The sequence below is a fragment of the Coenobita brevimanus genome, chromosome 81 (genome assembly GCF_032717465.1).
Source record: "Coenobita brevimanus isolate Jiangsu-jjx chromosome 81, ASM3271746v2, whole genome shotgun sequence".
In the NCBI taxonomy this organism is placed as follows: domain Eukaryota; kingdom Metazoa; phylum Arthropoda; class Malacostraca; order Decapoda; family Coenobitidae; genus Coenobita; species Coenobita brevimanus.
In genome coordinates this window covers 453,774-479,044 of record NC_137034.1, presented here as the reverse complement: position 1 = coordinate 479,044, position 25,271 = coordinate 453,774, and the positions used below count along the sequence as shown (strand labels likewise).

At 46.0% G+C, this 25,271-nt stretch overlaps 1 protein-coding gene across 1 annotated transcript; it reads left to right on the top strand.

Moving 5' to 3' along the window:
• The first annotated feature begins 6,807 nt into the window (after positions 1-6,807).
• LOC145409529 (uncharacterized) lies at positions 6,808-24,861 on the top strand. Its single transcript, XM_080279918.1, has 6 exons — positions 6,808-7,032; positions 12,270-12,511; positions 13,253-13,328; positions 14,969-15,076; positions 15,562-15,673; positions 24,806-24,861. The coding sequence occupies exons 1-6, from the start codon at positions 6,808-6,810 to the stop codon at positions 24,859-24,861; spliced, it is 819 nt and encodes a 272-aa protein (XP_080136044.1).
• The last annotated feature ends 410 nt before the right edge of the window (positions 24,862-25,271 follow it).

The following is a 25,271-nucleotide window of genomic DNA, read 5'->3' as shown; positions in this document are numbered from 1 at the left end:
GCTGACAACACCACCCACCCCTTCTCTACACTACCAACGTTGACACCACCACCCACCCCTTCTCTAAATTACAAACACTCTTCCAACACTGTCCTTTGCAGCCATAATCTTAGAAGCCTCCCAGTTACTGTGGCCTTCTTATTAGTTTGTCAATATTGCCCTTTCATATTCCTTTGTATATTCCCCTGCATATTCTCCTGTATATTCCCTTGTATATTCCCATGTATATTCCCTCGTATATTCCCATGTATATTCCCTCGTATATTCCCCTGTATATTCCCATGTATATTCCGCTCGTATATTCCCCTGTATATTCCCTTGTATATTCCCCTCGTATATTCCCATGTATATTCCCTCGTATATTCCCATGTATATTCCCTCGTATATTCCCCTGTATATTTTGTGTACACAGGGTTTATGTTAGCTTTTTCAATATAGTGACTTTTTTTTTAGTTATATTGTTACTAATTTCAGATATAATTTAGTGAGTCTTTATAAACTGGAGGAGGGGGTAGCTACAGCCTTAAATAGCCGCTGCAGTACGAGATGTCTTTCCAGAGTTTAATAAAATCGCCTGGATGAAACAACAGAAAAATACTAATGACGCCACCGTATCAAGAGGTCCACACTGTGATAAATAAAAACAGTGAGAGGTCTCCACTAAGTCGAATAGAAAAATACTTTGCTCGAGGGAATAAATTAAAACAAGATGAGAAGAATTGTCTGTCGCAAGCAAGAATTAAAAAAAAAAAAAAAAGACAGAGGAGTTTGATGGCTGGCATTCGTATCCTCATCATGACAACAGGTTTCTTCTCTGCTAAAAATAAATGAATAAATAAAAAATAAAAGTTTGGTGGTAAGAAATAAGAATCAGAAATCATCTTGCTGTAAAGGTTAATTGACACCTACCTCCTTACCTACCCTGTCCCATCCCAAACTCCCCCCACACTTCCCCCTCCCCTCCCCCTTCCTATGCTTACTTTTACTGACACCCTTACCTTCGCCCACACCTCTGCTACTGAGCCTTACCCCTGTCCCTCATCCACATCCCCTATTCCTCACCCACACCCCTACCCCTTACCCACACCCTTACCCCTCACCCAAACCCTTACCCCTCACCCAAACCCCTACCCCTTACCCACACCCTTACCCCTCACCCACACCCTTAACCCTCACCCAGACCCCTACCCCTCGCCCACACCCTTACCCCTCACCCACACCCCTACCCCTCACCCAGACCCCTACCCCTCACCCACACCCATACCCCCCCCCTTCACCCACATTCCAATTCCATCCTCCCCATCCTTAAGCCATCCCTCCCTGCCTCCCTCACCCCCTCCTCCCTCCCTGTCTCCCTCACCCCTTCCTCCCTCCCTCCCTGCCTCCCTCACCCACATCCCTATTCCATCCTCCCCACCCTTAACCCATCCATCCATCCCTACCCCTCTCACCCCTTCCTCCCTCCCCACTGTCTCTCCCCTCACTCCCCTCGAGGCTGAAGTGTCCCTGATTTTTAACACAATCGCAGTAAGAACAATGAGGTGGCTTTTGTCTCAGGATGCGTCATTGTAGTGGGGCCGCCTTTCATACGTTGTTTGGATACGCACTGACGTTATTTTTGGTAAGGTTGTGGAGGAGGCTTACGTTAGCATTTAGTCACCATCCATTAACATATGCATTACTTCATTTATCTTTCCATCTATCCATCCATCTTTCCATCCTTCCATCTATCCATCCATCTTTCCATCCTTCCATCTATCCATCCATCTTTCCATCCTTCCATCTATCCATCCATCTTTCCATCCTTCCATCTATCCATCCATCTTTCCATCCTTCCCTCCCTCCCTCCCTCCATTTATCCCTCCAACCATCCATCCATCCTTCCACCCATCCATCCCCCCATCTACCCATCCCGCCATCCATGCATCTATCCATCCATCCACCAACCCAACCATCCATTCATCCATCCATCCATGCATCCTTTTTGGCTCTATCAGGAAGGTAGGGGCCCTGAGGTAGGCTACTCCGTCCAGATATAGAAGACCCTAGTGACCAGTCCTCCTTCCCTGAGCCACATTATATCAGCAATCAGCCCTAACCACCCCTCAGACTTAAGACCACATCCAACTGGAGCACCTTATCCCAATAGACCACCAGGCGTCCGTTCATCGCTCTAATTTACACGTTATCCCGTTTTTCTCCCAGAGATGTTTACGTTTTCTAAGACCGTAAACAAACATAAAATCACTCGTTACATTTCGACCATACAATCATAATAACTAGGCTTTCCTCGCCGTACAGATCCGTAAATACAGAATGTCACGAAAATTCTGGCAGTTATTCATTATATTTTACGTTTAACTAGGCTTTCCTCTTCGTATAATCTTCAGGAAATGTTTTTTTAAAATTTAGAATGGCCGTCGACTTTGGGATTTTTATTTAAGTCTTTCAAACTAGTGGTATTTTTTTGTTTGTTTCAGCTGTATTCTTCCTACATCCAGACGATTTTCCTCAGTTTAAGACGGGTTTTTCGGACTGGTAGCGTTATAGATTTAATTAACCCCTTCAGTAACAGAGGGGGAGGCCAAGGATGAGATGGAGGGATGGAGTGGAGACGTATATGAGAGAGGAGGGGGGAGGGGTGTTAGCTGGGAGCAGGACAATGAAATGGCGGGGGACAAAGCGACATGGAGGCGATATGTTTGTGGCCACCCCTTGCAGGATTAAGGCGTCTGGCAATAGATATAGATAGATAGTAACAAACACCCATATTAACTTGAATAAAGACCGTCTGGAGTTTGTAAAAAGTAAAATCCAAAATAGATTACCGGACTAAAAAGGTTAATGCATATCTGTTAACGTGCATTTAACAAGGCCACCGTCGTCCCTTATAATGTCCAAGAGATAAACCTTATTTTTGATTAGGGTGCTGAGTATAGACTTTATTTTATTAGGGTGCTGATTGTAGACTTTATTTTTGATTAGGGTGCTGAATGTAGACTTTATTTTTCATTAGGGTGCTGAGTTGAATCTCCCGTTAGATTTGTATTATTACGCATCATACTGCATTTGGCAAGGCCTCTATCGCCATATACTCTACCGGTGAAACGAGGAAGGGGTGGGGAGTTAGGGAGAGGAAGGGGTAGGGTGAGAGGAAGGGGGTAGGGTAAGAGGAAGGGGTAGGGTAAGAGGAAGGGGGTAAGGTGAAAGAAAGTGGGTAAGGTGAGAGGAAGGGGGTAGGATGAGAGGAAGGTAGGCAGAAAAAAGGAGGAGGGGGGCAGAGGAAGGGAGGAGGGGGTACAGAAAGGGGGAGGGAGGCAGAGGAAGAGGGGAGGGGGCAGAGGAAGGGGAGAAGAGGCAGAGGAAGGGGAAAGGCGACAAAGGAGAGGGATGAAGAGGCAGAGGAAGAGGGAGGGGGCGAGAGGCATAGGAAGTAGGACGAGAGGCAGAGGAAAGGGGACGAAAGGCAGAGGAAAGGGGACGAAAGGCAGAGGAATGGGGACGAGAGGCAGAGGAAGGGGAGCAAGAAGCAAAAGAAAGGGGCAAGAGGCAGAGGAAGAGGGGCGAGAGGCAGAGGAAGGGGAGGCGAGAAGCTGAGGAAGGGGGGGGGGCGAGAGGCAAAAGAAAGGGGCAAGAGGCAAAGGAAGAGGGGAGAGAGGCAGAGGAAGGAGGGTAAGAGGCAGAGGAAGAGGGGGCGAAAGGCAGAGGAAGGAGGGTAAGAGGCAGACGAATGGGGACACGAGGCAGAGGAAAGGGGAGAGAGGCAGAGGAAGGGGGGTAAGAGGCAGAGGAAGAAGGACGAGAGGCAGAGGATGAGGGGGCGAGAGGCAGAGGAAGAAGGAAGGAAGGAAGGAGAAAAGAAGGGGAAGGAGGAAGGAAAGGAAGGGAAGGAGGGAGGGAGGGGAAAGGGAGAGGAAGCCGAGGGGAAGGGGAGGGAAGAGACAGAGGGGAGGGGGTCAGAGGGGAAGAGACAGAGGGCAGGGGGTAAGGGACAGAGGGCAGGGGGTAAGGGACAGAGGGCAGGGGGTAAGGGACAGAGGGCAGGAGGTAAGGGACAGGGCAGGGGGTAAGGGAGTAAGGAGGGTGAGGGCTGGAGGGCTCGTGGACAGCCAATTAGCGAGGCAGGACGAGGCATTGTGCTGGATTGTACTCAAGACTCGGAGGTAAACTCGCCAAGCAAACTCGTCAAGTCAACTAGAGCAGGACTGTCCCCCACTTGCCGGCCGCCGGTCACTCTGTATACCCACTCCTTACCTTGAGTCCTCGGGGTGGATTTATGAAGATTCTTACCCAGTTCTTATAAACGTTTCCATTACTGATAAATATTACAAGTCACTGCTTTTACTGATATTGTTCACGTTATTTTTCAAGATATTATGACCGTATTGTTTGCCAGCTGTATAAGTGAGGGTAAAACCAATTAAAACCATAAGTAAACAGTATTCTGCCCAACTTAAACTTACAAACATTTATGCATCTGGTTCCCTGGCTTCTCCTGTTCGTAATTTATCCTTGCATTTCCTTTCTCTTCGCCCAAGGGGGGTGAAAACGCGCGCCTGACTGACCCCGGGCATAAGGGTCAAAACGAGCAGTGTCCGAGGCTCGCGTTTTGAGGGAGAGCCGCCCCCCTCGCCATCTCGAGTGCCCCCCTCCCCCTCCCCCTCCCCAGAGTCGCTGCTGGATGTGATTTCATTAAGTAAACAGCGAGGATGACGCGAGACGACGGTGACGGTGGGACGGTGATCGGAGGGGTGGGCGTAAAGAGAGAGAGAAAGAGAGAGAGAGAGAGAGATGAAGAAACACCAGCAAGAGATGTTATGGAGTGACAGATGAACAGAGAGAGAGAGAGAGAGAGAAACAGTGAAGGAAAAATGATGGAGGATAGATTGAAAAATGATGGAGAAGAGATGGAGGAATGATGATAAATAAACGGTGAGAAGAGGAGAAATGATGGATGGAGAGATGAATGGAGGGAAAGATGGAGAAATGGTGGAAAGACGTGAGGGAGGGAGAGACGGAGGGAAGAGGAAGGGTTAGATGGAGAGAAGAGAGGGACGACGGAAGAAACTGAAGGAATGATGGAAGACGGGAGAGACGGAAGGACGAGACGGAGGGAGAAATGGGGAAACGTGAGAGAGGGAAGGACAAAGGGAAGAGAGGGAAGGAGGGAAGAAAGGAAGGGAGGGATGGAGGGAAGAAAGGAAGGGAGGGAAGAAAGGAAGGGAGGGATGGAGGGAAGAAAGGAAGGGAGGGAAGAAAGGAAGGGAGGGACGGAAGAAAGGAAGGGAGGGACGGAAGAAAGGAAGGGAGCAGTGTACGAGATGGGGGAGGGAGTAACGAAGAGGAGAAAATGTGTGTGTGTGTGTGTGTGTGTGTGTGTGTGTGTGTGTGTGTGTGTGTGTGTGTGTGTGTGTGTGTGTGTGTGTTTAAGTAACGGAGAACAGAGAGACGTGAGGGTGTGTGTATGAGAAGGGAGGAGGGGAATGTGGATGAAGGACAGACTGAGATGGTGAGAGAGAGAGAGAGAGAGAGAGGGGGGGGGGCAAAACCAGTATGCAGTGACGTAAGTTAGGTGATGCAGGTGTGAAGGAGAGACGGTAACAGGATAATCACCACCACCACAACCACCACCACCATCATTATCACCACCATCATCATCATGCCTTACTGTCGTCATTTTCGTCTTGATTCGTTATCATCATCATCTTCATCATCATCACAATCATCGTCATTTTTCTCTCCGACAAGGTGAGTATGCTTTCACCCCTGTGTGTTAGTTTGTTGGCAGGATTACTCATAAACTACGAGAGAGATGTGGAGCAACTTTGGTGGGGAGATGGGCCATGTCAAGGGGAACCATCGATTAACTTTAGGAACCGATGTTTATAGCAGGATTACTGAAAAACTAAAAAGAGAGAATAGGACCAAATTTGGTGGGTAGATAGCCCATGTCCCAGGGAACAATCGATTAACTTTTGGAACCGATCCGGATCGTATTACAGATTCTGGATCCGGAAAACACTTTTTGTGCAACCTTAATCAATGATGAGAAGACCTAACCCATTATGAAGAGTGGTTTGGAAATCACGTTGCCCTTGTGGGAGAGATGCGCTCCATTGAGTGCCCCTCTAGTAACCATTGTGATCATCTTTACTGCCATAATCAGTTTTGATCTAATTTAACCAAACCTGGAAGTGCTGAGAGTAAGCCAGGGGATTGAACTGTTGACTCTGCGATTAGGTCGAAGGTCCAGATCACATGGTAAGGTCAACTTTAACTCGTTTTGATTTGATTAAGACGAAACTTAGAAGAGCTGAATGTCAAGCAAGAACGAACAGATTTGATTTTAGGAACATTCAGTCAGTGGCCAAGGTCAAAATTCGACCCGCGTGTGTCATTCTGGGGACAAAATAAACAAACAAACAAAACTGATCTGATTTGGACCAAACATGGTGAATGGCAAAGTTTAAGGGTCAGCCAAGCACTTGATCAGTCGTTTTTTAAAACAGTATGTGAGAGCTCAAACTAGGTCATAGGATAAGGTCAACTTAGAGTTCTATGTTTTAAACTAAAGTTTGCGGAAGAGTTGAGGGTCAGGCAAGAATGAAGTAACTCGAGTTTGAGAATATTCGTTTCAAGGTCAAGGTCATAGGGCGGAGTCAAATATTCACCCCTTGGACCACATATATGACGTGGGTGTTGCACTGTCTGAGTTCACCTTCCTGTTACTCCATTATTTCTCTGATTATCTAATTTCACACGCTTACTTTCCAGGTAAACACGTAATTAAAAAAAATAATAATTACAATGGACTTAAGCATAGAGGACATCAAGGCGTGTGATATTGAGGTGGTGGAGCGTGAGATACCCAAGTTGGAGGCCTCGCAGGACCTCGAGTTGCTGGCTCAAGAGATAGCGGAGGCAGTGGTGGAGGACGAGAGGCGTACATCAAGTACTCCTTCACCCACGCCCACACCCACACCCACACTCACCTCGGCGAAAACGTCACCGGAGGACAAGGAGGTGGACAAGGTAGCAAATATACACACTTTCTTGTGTGTGTGTGTGTGTGTGTGTGTGTGTGCGCGCGCGCATTTTTTTTTTCTCTCTATTACTGCTGCCGACAGTTATATCGATCCACTTTTCACTCGAACAAGAGTGAAACTGATACAGAATATTCCGAGAAGTTTTTATGGCTCTGAAGAATACATAACTGGTTTTCCTTAGTCATTGCTCACTGTCACGTTATCATGACAAGGATGTTGACTGATGCTTATGTCCGCCATAGAGCATTTAACTTCACTAATAACACGACCAAACTGTTACCCATTTATCAACACGTACACCCACGCAACCTTCACTTGAGAACAATGAAGAGAAGGTGACATCTTCGCAAACTTGATAAAATACGAGGTGTGCATCAGGTGACATTGTTGTACTTTGAACTCTGCTCATACAATTGACATTTGATAGCCAAACTTACACTAAAGAGGACCCTACCCGTGGCTGCGCTGTGTACCCTGGGAGGAACAGCAGTTGCATCCACCCGGGACCCAAACCTTATACTGTACTTTTCTGCACTTCGCCGTGGGAAAGACCTTGTTCCGACCCTGGCGAGGCTGTGTCTACCACAAGGGGGCTCCTGTTACCTGTACGGTGTATGTACTGTACTGTACTGTACCTGCTGGACAGCCACAGAAGTAGTTGCTTACGTGTGGTCAACGGGTCTGCTCGGCCAAACAGATATAAGTAACAACAAAGACAACAACAGCTAGTGAATATTATTTGTCTAGTACCATGATGACTGATGATGATGAAGAATGATGATGGTGGCGATAAGGTTGAAATAATAATGATTTTTTTTTCTTAATAATACAAATGGTACTGGAGATGGATGCTTTCAAGTGGTGTAACCTATGTAATTGGACGGCTTTACTGTCCATTTATGCAAACATCCTTCACTTCCCTCCTTAGCCCCGAAAATGAAGATGCTGGACTGCATGAGGAGTGGAATTTCAACTTTCAGTCCACCGGGTTCACGTTAACGTAAGCCTGGGCCACACCACCACCACCACCACCGCACAAGAACAACAACAAACCACCAGTAATAATAATAATTAGTTAGGTATTCTTACTGTGTAGGCACAATAAGGAAGCTTCGCGTTATGGTATACAAGGTATGTGTAATATAAACAAAATCTTATGACCCTATGGTAGCTTCTTGTGTAACATGAACAAAGCATCTGAAGACAAATGTGTTGCAGAACGCATGAGGAAATTGTACATTTGTCTCAAGAGCTGGCTAACTGTATGTTTAACTGTAACCATATTCCTTTCAGATCACAAGAGGGACCGCAGCTATATATATGGAGAGTTACAGCTGTAAAAAAGACTGGTTTTCTCTAAAACGTGTTGCAAAGAAAAACCTAAGCAGATTTGATTCGGTACTTTCCACTAGGCTAATCGGCGAAACGTTAAGCCATAATTATTCAACAAACATTTTTATAGTAGGATTTTCAACCAAATGGCTGTATCTCAGCATCTGAGAGATTTCAATTTCAAATATGCAATTTTTTAAATAAAAATGAGTATGTCACCTTCAAAAACAGGTCCCCCCTGTGGCGGGGGGGACACAACCTGGCCGCACTATGGGGTGGTACTACTACTCTGCGGCCAGGTTGTGTTAGGAAGAATACTGCCACCGTATTCCCTGCGTGTCGTAAAAGGCGACTAAAAGGGGCGGGGTGAGGGGACTAGGGACCCCCTCCTCTGTTTTGTAGTTCCTAAAAAGAGACAGGCCAGAGAAAGGGATGGGGGATGGAGTTATCCCCGTACCCTGAAGATTGGGTCTATGAATGTGCGTGGATGTAGTACGATTGAGGCTAAAAGGGAGGAGATTGGGAGAATGTTTGTGAGAAGAAAGTTGGATGTGTTAGCTTTGAGTGAAACGAAGATGAAAGGGAAGGGGGAATCTATGTTTGGAAGTGTGAATGGAAGATTGTCAGGTGTTGATAGAGGAAGGGCAAGAGAAGGTGTGGCCTTGTTAGTGAGTCCGGAAGTTCAGCAATGTGTGATTGAATGGAAGGAGGTGTCATCGAGACTGATGTGGGTGAAAGCGAAATTTGAACGTGAGTTGTGGGTGTTTGTGAGTGCATATGGGCCTGGTAGTGAAAGGGATGAACAAGAGAGGGAGTCTTTCTGGAATGATGTTGATGAGTGTCTGCAGAGTTTTGAAGCGAATGTGAATGTGGTAATGATGGGAGATCTGAATGCTAGAGTGGGAAATGTAGCAGTTGAAGGCGTAGTTGGTATGCATGGTGTGCCTGGAAGAAATGAAAATGGGGAACGAATGATAGCGATGTGTGTGTGTTGAGCGAGAGATGGTGATTGGGAATACGCTGTTTGAGAAGAAAGATATTTATAAGTATACATGGGTGAGACAGGAGGGTGGAAGGGTTGTTGATAGAGCCTTGATGGACTATGTGGTTGTGTCTAGGAATGTAATAGGAAGATTGTTGGATGTGAGAGTTCTGAGAGGGGAGGGTGGAGGTATGTCTGACCACTACCTGGTGGAGGGAAAGTTAAGAGTAGGTAAGAGATGGATGAGAGCTAGGAGGGTTAGGTGTGGCAGGGAGGTTTGGAAAGTGAGTGAGTTGGATACAAGAGAGAAAAAGATAGAGTATCAGGAGAAATTGAAAGATGAGTGGAACGCAGTGAAAGATCGGGAAAATGGCAGCGTGGAGGAGGAATGGCAGTTGTTTAAGAGTGCTGTGGTGGGGCATGCAGAAGAGGTGTGTGGTGTGAGACGTGTGGGTGGTGGTGTAAGAAAAGGAAGTGAATGGTGGTGCGAGGAAGTAAGTATGGCTGTCGCTGAGAAGAGACGTGCATATGAAGTGTGGCTGCAGAGGAAGGATGAGATGTCATATGAAAGGTATAAGGAGAAGAGGAATAGAGTGAGAAGGGCTGTGCGTGATGCTAAAGTGGCAGCAGATGAGAGGTGGGGTAGGCGGCTGACAGAGAATTTTCAGCAGAATAAGAAAATGTTTTGGAAGGAGGTGAAAAGGGTGCGAAAGGGAGAGTCTGGGAAGGAAGAACGAGTAAAAGCAGAGGATGGAAGGATGTTAATTGAGATGGATGCAGTAAGGAAGAGATGGGCAGAGTATTTTGAAAGATTGTTAAATGTAGAGGAGGAAAGGGTGGCTGAGATTGTGGCGGATGGAAGGGTGCAAGGAATAAATGTGTTGGGAGAGTTGAATGATTCTTTGATCACGAAGGAGGAAGTGGAGAAGGCAGTAAAGGAGATGAAAGCAGGGAAAGCTGCAGGTATGGATGGGTGTGCTGTGGAATGCCTGAAGGGTGGTGGAGTGACTATTGTTGACTGGTTAGTAAGATTGTTGAATGTGTGCTTTGAGAAAGGTATGGTGCCAATTGACTGGGCAAGTGCTTGTGTGGTCCCGTTGTATAAAGGCAAGGGTGATAAGTATGAATGTACTAGCTTTAGGGGTATAAGTCTGTTGAGTGTTGTAGGTAAGGTGTATGGTAGAGTGTTAATTATGAGAGTTAGAGAGGGTACAGAGGAGTAATTAGTGATGAACAGTGTGGCTTTAGGAGAGGGAGGGGATGCGTTGATCAGGTGTTTGCTGTGAGACAAGTGTGTGAAAAAGTATTTAGCGAAAAGGGCAAGGATGTGTTTTGGGCATTTATGGATTTAGAGAAAGCGTATGATAGAATTGATAGGGAGGCTTTGTGGACTGTTTTAAGATTGTATGGACTTGATGGTAGGTTACTAAAAGGGGTGAAAAGTTTTTATGTAAATAGTAGAGCGTGTGTAAGAGTGGGAAATGCTGTGAGTGATTGGTTTCCCGTGAGAGTGGGGCTGCGACAGGGATGTGTGATGTCGCCTTGGTTGTTTAATATTTACATGGATGGTGTTGTAAGGGAGGAGAATGCAAGAGTTTTAGGTGGTCTGAGTCTGGTAAATGTTGATGGAGGAGAGTGGAATCTGAAGCAGCTGCTGTTTGCAGATGATACTGCACTGGTGACTGATTCAGAGGAGAGATTGAGAGAGTTGGTAGAGGAGTTTGGAAGGGTGTGTGAGAGGAGGAAATTGAAAGTAAATGAGAATAAGAGTAAAGTGATGAAGTGTACGAGGTTGATAGATGGTAGGGGGATGAATATAGTTTTGAATGGTGAGTTGCTTGAGGAGGTAGATTGTTTTAAATATCTAGGGTCACATGTTGCTGTGGATGGAAGAATAGATGCAGAAGTGAAGTTTAGAATAAATGAAGTAGGAAAGGTGCTGGGAGGAATGAAAAAAAGTGTTTAAATGTCGTTCGCTTAGAATGGATGTAAAAAGAAGGCTGTATGAGGGTGTTGTGGTACCGACTGCATTATATGGGTCTGAAACATGGAATATGGGTGTAGCAGAGAGGAAAAGTTTGAATGTAATGGAGATGAGATGTCTGAGGAGTATGTGTGGAGTGACGAGTATGGATCGGGTGCGAAATGATGAAGTGCGAAGGAGAACTGGAGTTGTTCGGGAGATGGCTGGTAGAGTTGAGCAGAGGGTGTTGCAATGGTTTGGGCATATGGAGAGAATGGATAATGAGCGATTTGTGAAAAAAAGATAACTAGATCTGATGTGAGAGGTGTAAGGCTGAGTGGAAGACCACGAAGTGGTTGGTTGGACAGTGTGATGAGTGCGGTGGTTGCGAGTTGGTTGTCTGTTGTGCAAGGAAGAGTGGCTGTGCGTGAAGACAGAAATAAATGGAGAGAAATTGTGAATGAATAAGTGATGACGCAGCCCTGAGGGGATATTCTCCCGCATTTGGTCTGATCAGCTAGTCAGGTCAGGTGCGGGTAAGGGGATGGGTCTGTTATGATGTGGCAGGGGTAAACCAGTTCTGCTGTCGGGCCCTGCTGCGGATGTCACTGATTGCATTGCCCAGTTGACCCTTGTGCGGTGTGGTGCGGTGAGGATCTGTCCGTTCTCCCCTTTGGGGCTAAGATGCGAATGAATGTGTTTGAATGGATGAGTAAATGGAGAGTGAGTCGTCCTGTCTCGGCTACCTCCCTTTCCTTGGGGGAAGCAGCCTAGGTATATAGATAGATAGATAGATAGACAAGGACTTGAGTTACCCAAGGGTACCATCATATGTAATATCATCAAGATCAAAGCAAAAAGAAAGTGTAAAGAAAATAATATGAAAACAAGAAGCTTTGTCATTTATATGGCGAAGCTTAATTAATAATAATAATAACGACTACAGGAAGGACCAGACACCCAAGAGGATACCGCGGAAGGGTTAAGGAGCGGCAGTCCTGTAGATGAGGCTTCGTGGGTGATGGTGGAGGCGGAGGAGGAGTACGAGATGACGCCGGGGCCTGAAGGACAAACGAAGACTCCCCAGCAAAGGTTCAGCGTCTTCAGGAAATTCTTAGCACGCGGGGACTTAAGGCAGAAGCTGGCTGACCTGGGACTGGTCTCTGAAGGCACCCAGGATCAGGTATCGTACTTACTTGTGCCTAGTATTGCCTGGACTGACCACTGCCTTCACTTGTATTTCCTCCTGAGCTTGTGTATGAGGCTGCTTGTATACACAATTGCCTTTACTCATGTTAAAATCTTCCAAGCTTAAGCTGTGCGTAATATTTACATGTTTGTAATTTAACCTTCTCTCGTAAGGGCTACTAACACTTCACAACCAAACCAGAGTAAACTGGCTTTGAAGGTGAGTCTACACGCGATGGTGCTGTGCACGCCGGGTGGAGCAGTTGCGGCGTCCACCCGGAAACCAAACCACCTTATATTTTCCGGCAGCTCGCCAGGGGAAGGACCCTGGTCCGACCCTGTTGTGGCATTGTCTATCTCAACGAGGCGCTGGAATCCTACACAGTATATGTACTGTACTGCAGTGAACCTGTAGAACAACTCTACAGAAACAGTACCTGAGGTTGACGGGTGTGCTAAGCCAGACGGACCGAGATTATTCAACAACAACCTGACAGAATAGTAAAGTGAAAGAATATGGCCTCATAAAACGACTCTCGGTGATAATTAATAAACACATGTTAAAAAATGTTAAGATCTGTTATAAGTACGCCCCACGGTATTATAAACTCTCCCAAGTTAAGATGTATGTACTATAGGCTATTATCTACATTTACCTTCACACATACAGCTACCAAACACTTAATAATCAAACTCGAGCGAATATTAAACAAATCTGTAAATACTTCTGCAGGACTCCAGCCACCAGGAGGTTGAGAGTCTGAGGGACATGACGGGGTCCTGCTCAGAGTCCATGGTGATCTGCGACCTCCCTCAGGTAATTTTTTTTTCTCATTTCTTCTAACCTGACAAAGATCCCGAGTCCCCTTCAGCCCAGGTGATGGTTACGTGTTGTCAGAGTAGAGGGTTGATTTTACTTGTAACCAAGGAGACACATTCCTGTTTTGCAAATGTGGCTCAAAATTTTTCATGCAACCATGACCAAGTTGTGGGAGTGACCCAGTTCCGTCAGATAAAAACAAAAAATATTAATCAAAGCAATCGCCCACGAATGCACATCGGTTGCCATCATTAAAAAACTAGAACAGGAATCCTTCGGGAATCGAGGCTTATCATCGCAGCTTCGCCAGAATTAGTAACGAACAAGCCGTATGTCCTAGGATAAAGCTCACCAAGTTTGGACACAAATTTGACCATTTGATTTTCAGATATTGTGGTAACAGCTGGACACACAGACACACGCAGAGACGCAGGCGGGCGATAACTCGAGTATTTGAGTCAACAATATGCTCCCTCGCTAATGCTTCAGCTATTATCAGCTGAAGTAACCTCCTAATGTTAAGCAGTCGTTCGCCTAGTATTTCACCTCTTGTGCTTTTCAGTTTGCCTCTGCTGGCTAATATCCCTAAGCTAAGAGATGCTTTGCACTGATCTGTTTGTGTCCATAAAATACTTTCCTTCATATGATGGTTCAGGGAGGAGAGTGACTGCCTTCACAGTGAAGTAGACGCAGTGGAGAAATACGTTAAGTTTTCCCCTAACTGTACAATACGAAGTACGAAGAAAAAGTTCTCAGATATTGTCCTGTTTCAATAACCTATCTGTGTACTACCAATTGTGCCACTCACTGGTGTCGTATAACGTAGAGTCATACTGGATATTTATTAAGTACTGTGAATAATGAGCGGGGGACCAAGGATGCGATAGAGGGATGGGGTGGAGAGATATATGAGAGAGAGGAGTGTTAGTTGGAGGAAGAACAGACAAATGGGAAATGGCAGAGGACAGGGCGGCTTGGAGGCGATTTGTTTGTGGCCTCCCCGTACGGGAAGGGTGTTTGGCTATAGATAATGATAAAATAGTCATTTAGAATAATTTCCTTCAGGCGCAATTTCATGTATTACAGTATATGGTTTGCGAGTTTCCGTTTACTAACTCTCCATGAAAAATATGTCTGTGATGAACCAATGCTACTCTTAATATTTCTAGTTAAAAATATGATGTTTATACTGATTCTCGTCTCTTGGACCTACAGTATATACGATTATTTGTGAATGTCTGTTTTATCCCTTCAACAATCTGCGTACGAAGTCCGCTATATATTCTGTTATAACGGAAGCTGTCCTGTTGTTAAGTATTTATGTTTCAATTCTGCCCACCCCAAGTGGAAAATCAGGTTAAGATGATAAAGGGTGTGATGGAATTATATAGATGATAAAGTTCTTGATTATGATAGGGATATGACGATGACTAACGATATAACGATGACAATAACGAAGATAAAAATAACGATAAGGATGACGATAATGATAACGATGACGATAACTATAACGATGACCATAACTATAACGAAGACGGCGACGACGATGTTGATTTTCCCAACGACACTTAAACATCAAGATCATTCCACCGTACCCTTCAACAATGTACTTATCCTACTGTTCACTACTGCAGGAGGAGGGTGAGGAGGAAGGCACGAGTCAAGAAGAGGAGCCGGTATTCCTTAAAGACCCACCTGAAGCGCCCCCTCTTCCGGGATGGCGTGGAACCTTCTCGGGGGCCACGGTGAGTTACACAGACCTTACAGACATACCATACTGGGGGTCTTGATAAGTTACATAGACCATACAGACATATCAAACTGGGCTCACTTTAAGTTACGCAGGCCAGACATTACTGAGGTCACGGAGAGTTACATAAATCGTACAGATACCAAACTAGGGTCACGATAAGTTACATAGACCTTACAGACATTACTGAGGTCACGGTAAGTTACACAGATCATACAGACATTACTGAGGTCACGGTAAGTTACATAGACCATACAGACATTGGTAACCGTAGGAAATGTCTGAATGCAATGATGATAGTAATACAGCCTTGACATTAAGGTATGAGAGAGAGAGAGAGAACGCACGCACGCAATCACACACACACACACACACACACACACACACACACACACACACACACACACACACACACACACACACCAGCCCCCCCTCCACGTCAACGCTACTCAACGCCATCCTCCCTCATATCCTTTGCAGGTGGCTGTGTCGATAGAGCGGCAGGGGGGCCTTCTGGTGGCTGGGGTTCGACTGTGGCATGTCGATTTGCTCTCTGCCCTCACGTCACTTCGTCAGCTTGTGTCCTCCGCAGGTGAGAGAGAGAGACAGAGACAGACAGACAGACAGACAGACAGACAGACAGACACAGACGAGAGAGAGAGAGAGAGAGAAATGGTGGAGAAGGTAGGACTGGGGAATGAACTGGACGAGTAAGGCAAGTGGGGATGGAGGAAGAGGAGACGAGTGAGATTGGGGATAGAGTGGATAGGAGTGAGGGAAGAGTAAGGAAGAGAGACGGGGAGGTGAAAGATAGAGAAGGGGTAGAGGTGGACGAGAGAGGAGGGGGGAGAGGTGGACGAAAGAGCAGGGAGAAAAGTGGATAAGTGTAAGAGAAGTAGGAAGTAGGGGATGAGGTGGTTAAGTGAAATTACAGAAGGGGGTAGGTGTGGCGGGGTGATTGGAGAGTGAGGAGGAGGAGGGAAGATGGATAGGTGTAAAGGAGAGAAGTGAGATGGGATGGAAATGGATAAGAGAAGGATAAGGAGGTAAGATGGAGGGGTGTAAAGGAAAGAAGTGGGACGGGATGGAAAGGAATGAGACGAAAGTAAGGAGGATGGGGCTATTTGGATGGGTGGAGAGTGGGACAACAAGAGGGGGATGGGTGGAGAGGGGAAGAGTGAGTGAGGTCTGTGGATGGGTGGACTGGAAAGGTGGAAGGGTGGAGGGTAGCTTGAGAGAGGAAGAGGAAGAAGAAGGCAGAAGAGGTGGATGGATGGCGGGAAAGTAAAAAGGGATGAGGAAAAAGGCTTAGTATTGATGCATATTGACTTCACGGGGACACTTAAGGCAGACAGTTACTACCAAGTCAAAATCTTCCCCTGGAATACGACACGCAACAATCGAAGTTACACCCAGGTCCCCAAATGTACTGCTGGATGAACAGGGACAGAGGAATCCAATTATACCTTCGAGTCTGACCGGCTAGGGGACTGAGTGAGGAAGAGGTGAGGAGAGAAGATTGGGAGAGAAGGAGAGGGGAAGGAGGAGGCTGGTTGAATAGAGATGAGAGGAGAGTAAGGAGGAGGGGTGAGAAACATGATTAGGAAGTAAATAAGAGTGAGAAGAGAGTAAGGAGAGACGAGGGGGAGGGGGAGGGGTGAGGGGACATCAAGTGAGATGGTGTGGATAGGGGTGGGAGGAGAGTAAGGAGGAAAGGGAAGAGCTGGAGAGGAAGGGTGAACGGAGAGACGTGGAGAGGAAGGAGGAAGGGTGGACTCTGAGGTGTTAGAGTAAGGATAAGAGAAGAAATGGAGAGGAAGAGACGGTGAGGAGGACAGAGGGGGAAGAGAGTGAGATGGAAGATTAAGGGTGAGTAACGAAGGATGGGGAAGAGATAAAGAACGAGAGAGAGAGGGAGGGAGGGAAGAGTAAGGGCAAGAGTGAAGGAGGAAAGGACAGCTATGGAGAGGAGGAAAAAGGGGGGAGGGTAGATTGGGAAGTAACTACGAATGAGAAAAGAAATGTAGATGGGGAGAGGGAAAAATGGAGGAGAAAAGGGGAAAGGAGGTGATGAAAGTTAGGGAGAGGTAGACAGGAAGGAGAAAGGGGGAGAGAGGAATACGAAATGGGGGGAAACTGGTATGGAAGACTAGGGGTCAGATTGAAAAAAGAAGGGGAAGAGGTATAGGGAAAAAGGAAAGAAAGAAAGAGAGAGAGAGACAGACAGAGACAGAGGCAGAGAGATGGAAGAACAGGGGTAAGAGTGAAGGAGGTAGGGGCAGAGGTACGGATGAAGAAGAGAGGGGAGATAGATGAAGAAGGAAAGAAAGAGGGAGACAAATGGAAGAGCAAGAGTAAGAGTGAAGGAAGAAGAGGGAGAGGCAGGGAGGAAGAAGAAGGGGGGGGGTAGATGGAGAAGGAAAGAAATAGAGGGAGAGACAAATGGAAGAACTGGGATAAGAGTGAAGGAGGAAGGGGGAGAGGCAGGAAGGAAGGAGAGGATACATGGAGAAGGAAAGATAGAAGAAGAGATCGAAATGGAAAGAAAGGGGGGAAGGGAAGAGAGTGAGATGGAAGAGCAGGGGTAAGGGTGAAGGAGGAAGGGGGAGAGGTTGGGAGGAAGGAGCGAGGGGAGAGAGAGATGAAGAAAGGAAGGAGACAGGAAGGGAGAGATGGAGAAGGAGGGAGGAGGAGAAGGAGGAAGGGAAACTGAGATGGGAGAGTCAGGGCAGGAATGAAGGTTTTAGATGGCAGTGGGATAGCATATTTTTCCCTCGAGTTAATCTTCCGTCATTGTTCGGTAATCATGGCTGGGTAAATATCCCCCTCGCCCTGATCACCCGGCAAATAGCTTCATTAGAATTTTAAACCCGAAGTGAAATTAGAGAAGGTGAATTAATCGGGGTCTGAAAATAGGGCTAACTTCACCGCGACTCTGGCCTCTATTCCCTGTTGCTCTGAGGTCGGTTTTCCTCAGCACGTCTCTGGTAATCTTCGCTGAACGATGGACCTTACGCCACAAGGCCCTAAGGTCTATTCTTGGCGGCCCCCAGACGCCTCAAAGCCCCAGTCCAATCAATTAAGGTTCGATATCGTCTCAAGTCGTGGGCAATTTGACATGGCAAACATAATTTTTTGCGTCAATTGACAGTTGCATCATCATCGTTAGCGGCGGCAACACGACACGCCTCCCAGCCAAGGTGACGCAAATTAAAAACATGTCCTCCGCCAAACCCACCCTGCCGCGACGCCAAAGCTGGAGGCGAATTTGGAGTGATGTGGAATGTGCTTAAGTGGTGTGATAAGGAATTTTGAGTGGCGGGAATTTTGTGTGGTGCAGACTTTGGACTAATGTGGAATGTGCTCAAGTGGTGTGATGTGAAATTTTCGAGTGGCGTGGAATTTTGGGTGGCGTGGAATTGAGAGGGATGGAGTTGAGAGGTATATGAGGGAGGGGGGGGTGAGATGGGGGGAGGGGAGTCAAATGGTGGGTGACAGAGTGACTTGGAGGCGTTTTGTCTGCGGCCACCCTTTGCGGGATTAGGGCGTCGGGCTGTAGATAGATAGATAGATAGTGGAATTTTGAGTGGCGTGGAATTCTGAGTGGCGTGGAATTCTGAGTGGCGTGGAATTCTGAGTGGTGTGGAATTCTGAGCGATGGGAAATGTGCTCAAGTGGTCTGGAATTGTGTGGATTTGGGAATGATGTGGAATGTGCTGATGTCTGGAGTAATGGAATGTGTTGAGGTGGTGTTGAGTGATGTGGAGATCGAAGTGATGTGGAATGTGCTGAGCTAGTGTGGAGTCATATGGAGTTTTTAGTACTGTGGAATGTGATGTGGCCTGGATCTATGTGGAATGTCATGAAATATGGAATTATGTCGATTTTCAAAGGCGTGGAATGTTTTGAGGTGGTGTGGAGTGATGTGGAATGTGCTGGAATGACTTGTAATGACTTGGAATTTCGAGTTATGTGAATGTGGAGAGATGTTGTGGACTTGAATGCTCTGAAGGTCTTAGGAGTGATGTGGAGTTTTGATCGATGTGGATGTGCTGTGGGTGATGTGGAATGTTCTAAGGTCTGGGCTGATGGAAGGAACGGTACTGAGGTGGTGTGGAATGGTGTGGAACCTGGAATGAGGTGGAATTTGACGTGATAATTCAGAGTAATGTGGAGTGCTTGAATAATAACGAAGAGAGCAAATGAAGTTAGCCAGATACAAAGAGCGAAATGTTAGCAAAAATTAACAAGAGAGATTTGACTTTTGGATTCAGAGAGAAGGACGATGTTAGCAAAGTGTTTAGAGAAATGAAGACAAATGTTTACACTTGACTTCTCTATTTCAATGACGTTTGTTTTATTAAGTGTTTTTGTTGTTTCTTTTTGTTTTTACTGTTTTTATTTTTCAGTTCTTGTTTTATTGTTTTTTTATCATTATTTTTGGTTTTTTCTTGCAACGTCTGGACGATTTAATTCACCTTAGGCCCTCTGGTGGTGAAAGGGTTAACTAATATTTTATCTAACTCCTCCAATTAAAAGTCTCTTGTAAGCTAAAGAAAATAAATACATACTGGAGAGAGAGAGAGAGAGAGAGAGAGAGAGAGAGAGAGAGAGAGAGAGAGAGAGAGAGCTAAATTGACGGTAGAATGAGGAGAGACCAAGGCCGAGATGGAAAGCGTATATGGAAATGGAAATGAAGGAGGAGGCCAGCTTAGATTGGGAAGAGGGAGTGATGATAATAAGCTTGAAATGGTGAGAGTTAGTGGTGAAAGAGAAGCTTGAAGTGGTGATAAGATGTGACAGAGAGGCATGGATTGGTGTAAATGGAATGGTGACAAGCTTGGAATGAAACTGTTTGAAGGAGCGAATGGTGATAGAGGCTTTGAATGGTGAGAGAGGCAGTGGTGATAGGTGGTGATAGAGAGTCCTGTCGTGGTGAGAGTGGTGGTGTGAAGCATGGAGAGGCGAGAACGAGAAATTGGGGAGTTGTGTCTGAAATGTGTGTTAGTCGCGGCCATTCTGAAATTTGGCGTCAAGGAAACATACGGCACAAAATCTGGCACTTGACACCTGACACTCCGGAACTTGATACTTGACACTTCCTGACACCTGGTACCCTAGTACTTGACACGACACACCCTGGCATTTGACACCCTGGCACTTGACACGACACACCCTGGCATTTGACACGACACCCTAGCATTGGACACGACACCCTGGCATTTGACACGCCACCCCGGCATTTGACACGACACCCCGGCTTTTGGAACGACACACCCCGCCATTTGACACGACACACCCCGGCATTTGACACGACACCCTGGCATTTGACATGACACACCCCGGCATTTGGTACCCTAGCACTTTACACGACACACCCTGGCATTTCACACCCTGACACTTGACAAGGCACACCCTGGCATTTGACACCCTGCCACTTGACACACCCCGGCATTTGACACCCTGCCACTTGACACACCCCGGCATTTGACACCCTGCCACTTGACACGACACACCCCGGCAATTGACACCCTGCCACTTGACACGACACACCCCGGCATTTGACACCCCGCCACTTGACACGACACACCCCGGCACTTGACACCCTAGCACTTGACACGACAACCTGGCATATGTCACCCGAGTGTCAGTATGGAGACAAATTGCTTCTTGGTGGGGATGGGGAAGAGGAAAGAGGGGGAGGGGAAAGAGGGGAGGTAGGGGGGAGAGAGGAGGGAGAAGGGAAGGGGAAATAATCAAGTAGGGAGGGGAAGGAAGCCGAGGAGGGGGGGGGAAGAATGGGAGGAAGGGAATGTAACGGAGATAAAGGTGAGGCGTTAAGGTAGGGAGGAGATAGGGGTTAAAGGAGAAAAATAGTGAAGAAGAGATGGACATAAAGGGGACGGAAATTCACAGGCAAACGAGTGCAAGAACTGAGGGAAGGAACATGCTGAGGGAAGGAAGGGGTTAAGAAAGTGACAGGGCGAGTGAGTGAGTGAGTGAGTGAGGGAGGGAGGGAGGGAGAGTTGGAGGGAGGGGGAAACTGGAAAAAATTCAAAGAGTAAGAAAAATCAGGAAGGGGAAAGGCGAACAAGAGAGTATGGGGGGCGGGGGGAGGAAAGGGAAAGACGGTGAGAGAGGGTAAGGGGAGGAGAGGAAAGAAGAGAGAGTGGGGACGGGAAGGAAGACAGTAGGTAGGGAAAGAAGAGGATAACCAAGAAGATGGAGGGTGGAAGAAAATGGAAGGAAAGCGGGGGACGAAGTAGGAGGAGGGGATGGGAGATGCAAGACGATGAAGAGGGAAGGGTGATGATGGGGAAGGAGAGAGGGTGAGGGGAGAACGAGATGGGAAGGGAGAGAAGGGGAGGGGGGGGAGGAGAAAGGGAGGGAGAGAACGTGAAGGGAGGAGGGGGAGGAGAGCGGCAAGGAAGTGAGTATGAGATATGAACCAGAGAGATGGTGGACATAAGAGGAGTAAAATCAATACTTAAGGCAGTTGACATTAGGTTTACGCCAGTGATAATAGAGTTGTCAAAAGATGTGCTAATTTATATAAAAGTATGATCGGTACTGACGAATTTGACTGCACTAGGTAATAAAAAAAAAAAAAAAAAAAAAATGGGCCTTATTCTCTTGACCCTCGCCGGATGTGCAGGTAGGAAAAATGAAGTGTTAGGTTGATAGAGGAAGATATCTTAGACTGATTGAATATAGCTAAATGTTAGACAGGAAAATATTAGACTGACAGGGAAAATGTTGCTGTTGGAAAAAAGAATGTTAGACTGACAGGAAAACATTAGATAGACAAAAATGTTAGATTTAAAAAAATGTTACAGGAAAATATCAGATTACGAGAAAAAATGTTAGATTGATTGAGAAAAAAAATATGTTAGACTGACAGATAAATGTTAGACTGATTAGGCGAAGCTGGTATAAGTTTTGGTGGCTGTGGCGATGACTGTGTTTAATTTGTGCAAGAAAGTTAAGGTCACTTTCCACACAAAGCAGTTTTCTTGTTTGCCAGTTGATGAGTAGGGTATGTAAAAGAAAATAATTATTATGTGGAATATAATAGGTACAGAGAAAGAGGAGGAAGAGGAGGAGGATAAGAAGAAGAAGAAGAAGAGAGAGAGAGAGAGAGAGAGAGAGAGAGAGAGAGAGAGAGAGAGAGAGAAACGATGACAACGACAACGAGGAGAAGGATGATGAAAACGATGCGTTCCAAGGAGGAGGAGGAGGCAGAGGACAAGGAGATAGGAAGATTATCATGAAAATAGTGCCTAAAAGTGATGTTTGCATGTCACTGGGGGTAAACACTCACTGAACTGGACCTCGCTCGTGTTTGTACTTGAAGAGAGGTCATAACAGGAGACAGGGGGAAGGGGCGGGGTGAGGTGGGTGGAGGGGGGGGAAGAGAAAGGGTGGGGTAAAGGTAGGTGGAGAGATGGGGTGATGGGAGAGATGAGGGAAGGGGGTTAGGAGAAAGGGAGATGTGAGAGATGGAGGTTTGGAGAATGGGAGAGATGAAGGAAGGGTGGTAGGAGGAAGGAATAGATAGGAAAAAGGAGGGTGAGAGGAGAAAAGATGGGGAAAGAGGAGGGATGGAAAGGAGAGATGGTGGAAGGGTGAGAGAGGAAAAACGATGGGGAAAGGAGAAAAAAGGAGGGATGGAAGGGTAAGTTGATGGAAGTGGGGAGAAACAATGGAAGATTGGAAGAGAGAATGGCAGGTTGGGAGAAGTAAAAGGGGAGAGAAAAGGGAATAGGGGAGAGACGAGGAGGGGGGGAAGAGGAGGAGGGAAGGGTACATGGGGAGGGAGAGAGACAAGAATGGAAGAAAAGAATGGAGAGTGGGTGGAGGGAAGGCTATGATTGAGGGATGAATTACGGTAGAGAGAGAGCTGAAAATGAGGAGAAAGGAGGAGGAAGGGAGAGGGAAAATGGAAAGAGTAAAGGAAGAGGGAGTAAGGAGAAAGAGAAGGGAAGACAGTAGGGAGGGGGGGGGGAAGAGGGCGTGGAGGGGAAGGGAGATACCGATGGGAGAGACAGGAAGGAGGGAGGAAGGAAAAGAAAGAGTGGGTGGGAGGAGGGAGGAAGGACGAGAGAAAGTGGGCGGAGAGAGAGGGCAGCCCAAGGGAAATTAGTTATGGCCGTCTGACTTGCTAAACGTTTACTCTGGCGTTCATGTCAAGTGCCTTCCCGCTGATCAAAATTGCTTCTCCTTTTGTCATGTCGCAGCGCACCGACAGATTTTCCCGCGCGCCATATTTTGACGGCTAAAAATCATGTCTTGTCGTTTCCTTTATAGTCGAGTTCTTGCGCTTGTGAATATTTTCGCTGATGCTCTTTTGGATGTGCTTTGATAGTTTCCTGCAGTTCCGTTATGTATACTGTATTTCTGCTAAGTATGTATCGGTGTATTTTTCCTTACTTGCTCAGTCCAATCCCTTCACTGACCATCTCTGCCTGTAGTTACAATATTTATCAGCCTCTTATAACCCCTCCAATCTAGGGACGTATTTCTGTGACATCCTTGCTACTTCCAGACGATTTTATTCACCTTATGCTGAATCCCGTATCGTATAAAGGTGAATTAAGACCACGCGTAATCCTTCCATGTCGTTTTTATTTATTTATTTGTTTATTTATTTTCCTGTTGGTTTCCGAACGACACAGCTCTTACAGAATTCCAGTCAGGTTTTCTATCCCTGAGGTTCCTTCTTAAGACATTATAATACGTTTTCCTTAGCGTCCTGTTTACATCTTTCCAAGCCGTTTACCTAGGCACCTTTCTCCTACGTAAATTAACCCACTTATTCCTTTCCCCATCACTTAAACGTTTCTCATTTCATTATATTTTCCTCTGTATCCTGTTTTTTTTACTTCTTACTCGCCCATTAGACTATACACTTCCTCCTATACACATCTGTCCTAGATATACCTTTCCTTCTCCTAGATACACCTTCCTCCCATTTGTTTTTCATTTTTTATATATCTTTCCCCATCCCTTAAATCTTGCTATCATGTTTACTTCTTTCTATGATCATTTCCTCCTATACATCTTTCTCCTATAATTATACAGCTCTCTTCCACCCATATATTCAGTTTCTCATATACCTTACTTCATTCCTTAAGCACTTCGTTCTGTAAATCTTTTCATCTTTCTCCTAAATATGGGTTCAGTATGTTGGTTATCTTTTCCCATCTACACACTTCGTCCTCTACATCATTCTCCTATTTACACACACACACACACACACACACACACACACACACACACACACACACACACACACACACACACACACACACACACACACCTTTATCCTACCAGCATACACACACCTTTATCCTACCTGTATACACCTTTATCCTGACTGTATACACACCTTTACCCTACCTGTATACACACCTATATTCTACCTGTATACACACCTTTATTCTACATGTATACACACTTTTATCCTACCTGTATACACACCTTTACCCTACTTGTATACACACCTTTACCCTACCTGTAGATACACTTTTATCCTACCAGTATACACACCTATATTCTACCTGTATACACACCTTTATTCTACCTGTATACACACCTATATTCTACATGTATACACACCTTTACCCTACTTGTATACACACCCTTATCCTACTTATACACACCTTTACCCCACCTGTTTACACACTTCTATCCCACCTGTATTTACACCTGTGTCCTCCTACAGGTTTAATCTCCTATGCTGATATTGATGTACCAAGTCTCCTGGCCAGAGCTGCATAGATCTCCACCTTAGTCTCCTCCTCACCACAGTAAGTCTACAGTCAAGTGTGTCTAAACGTAACGCCTACTCCTTAGCGATTTATTCTACACGTTACATCTCAGTATTCTCTTCTATGTTACTAATTCACACTATGTCGATATGTTAACTATATAAATAACATCCAAGAGGTGTAATAAAAAGGTGAAGCTAATAAAAATAAGGTGTAATAAAGTGTAAGGTGTAATAAATATATGTAATAAGGTGTAATAAAATAAATCGCTCAAGAACAGGTGTTAGGGAAGCTCCTGTGCTACCTAGGATAAGACCTAATAACGTATTCGAGTCAACATTGAATTTCTCACCTATTGTGAACATTTACATACTACGCCTATTCTAGTTCACTCTCTCTCTCTCTCTCTCTCTCTCTCTC

Excerpts from the sequence above, each read along its gene's own strand:
- LOC145409529 (XM_080279918.1), top strand. The coding sequence starts at position 6,808 with ATGGACTTAAGCATAGAGGACATCAAGGCGTGTGATATTGAGGTGGTG. Across the intron at positions 7,033-12,269 it reads AGGACAAGGAGGTGGACAAG|GAAGGACCAGACACCCAAGA; the intron begins GTAGCAAATATA and ends TAACGACTACAG. Across the intron at positions 15,674-24,805 it reads TCAGCTTGTGTCCTCCGCAG|GTTTAATCTCCTATGCTGAT; the intron begins GTGAGAGAGAGA and ends GTCCTCCTACAG.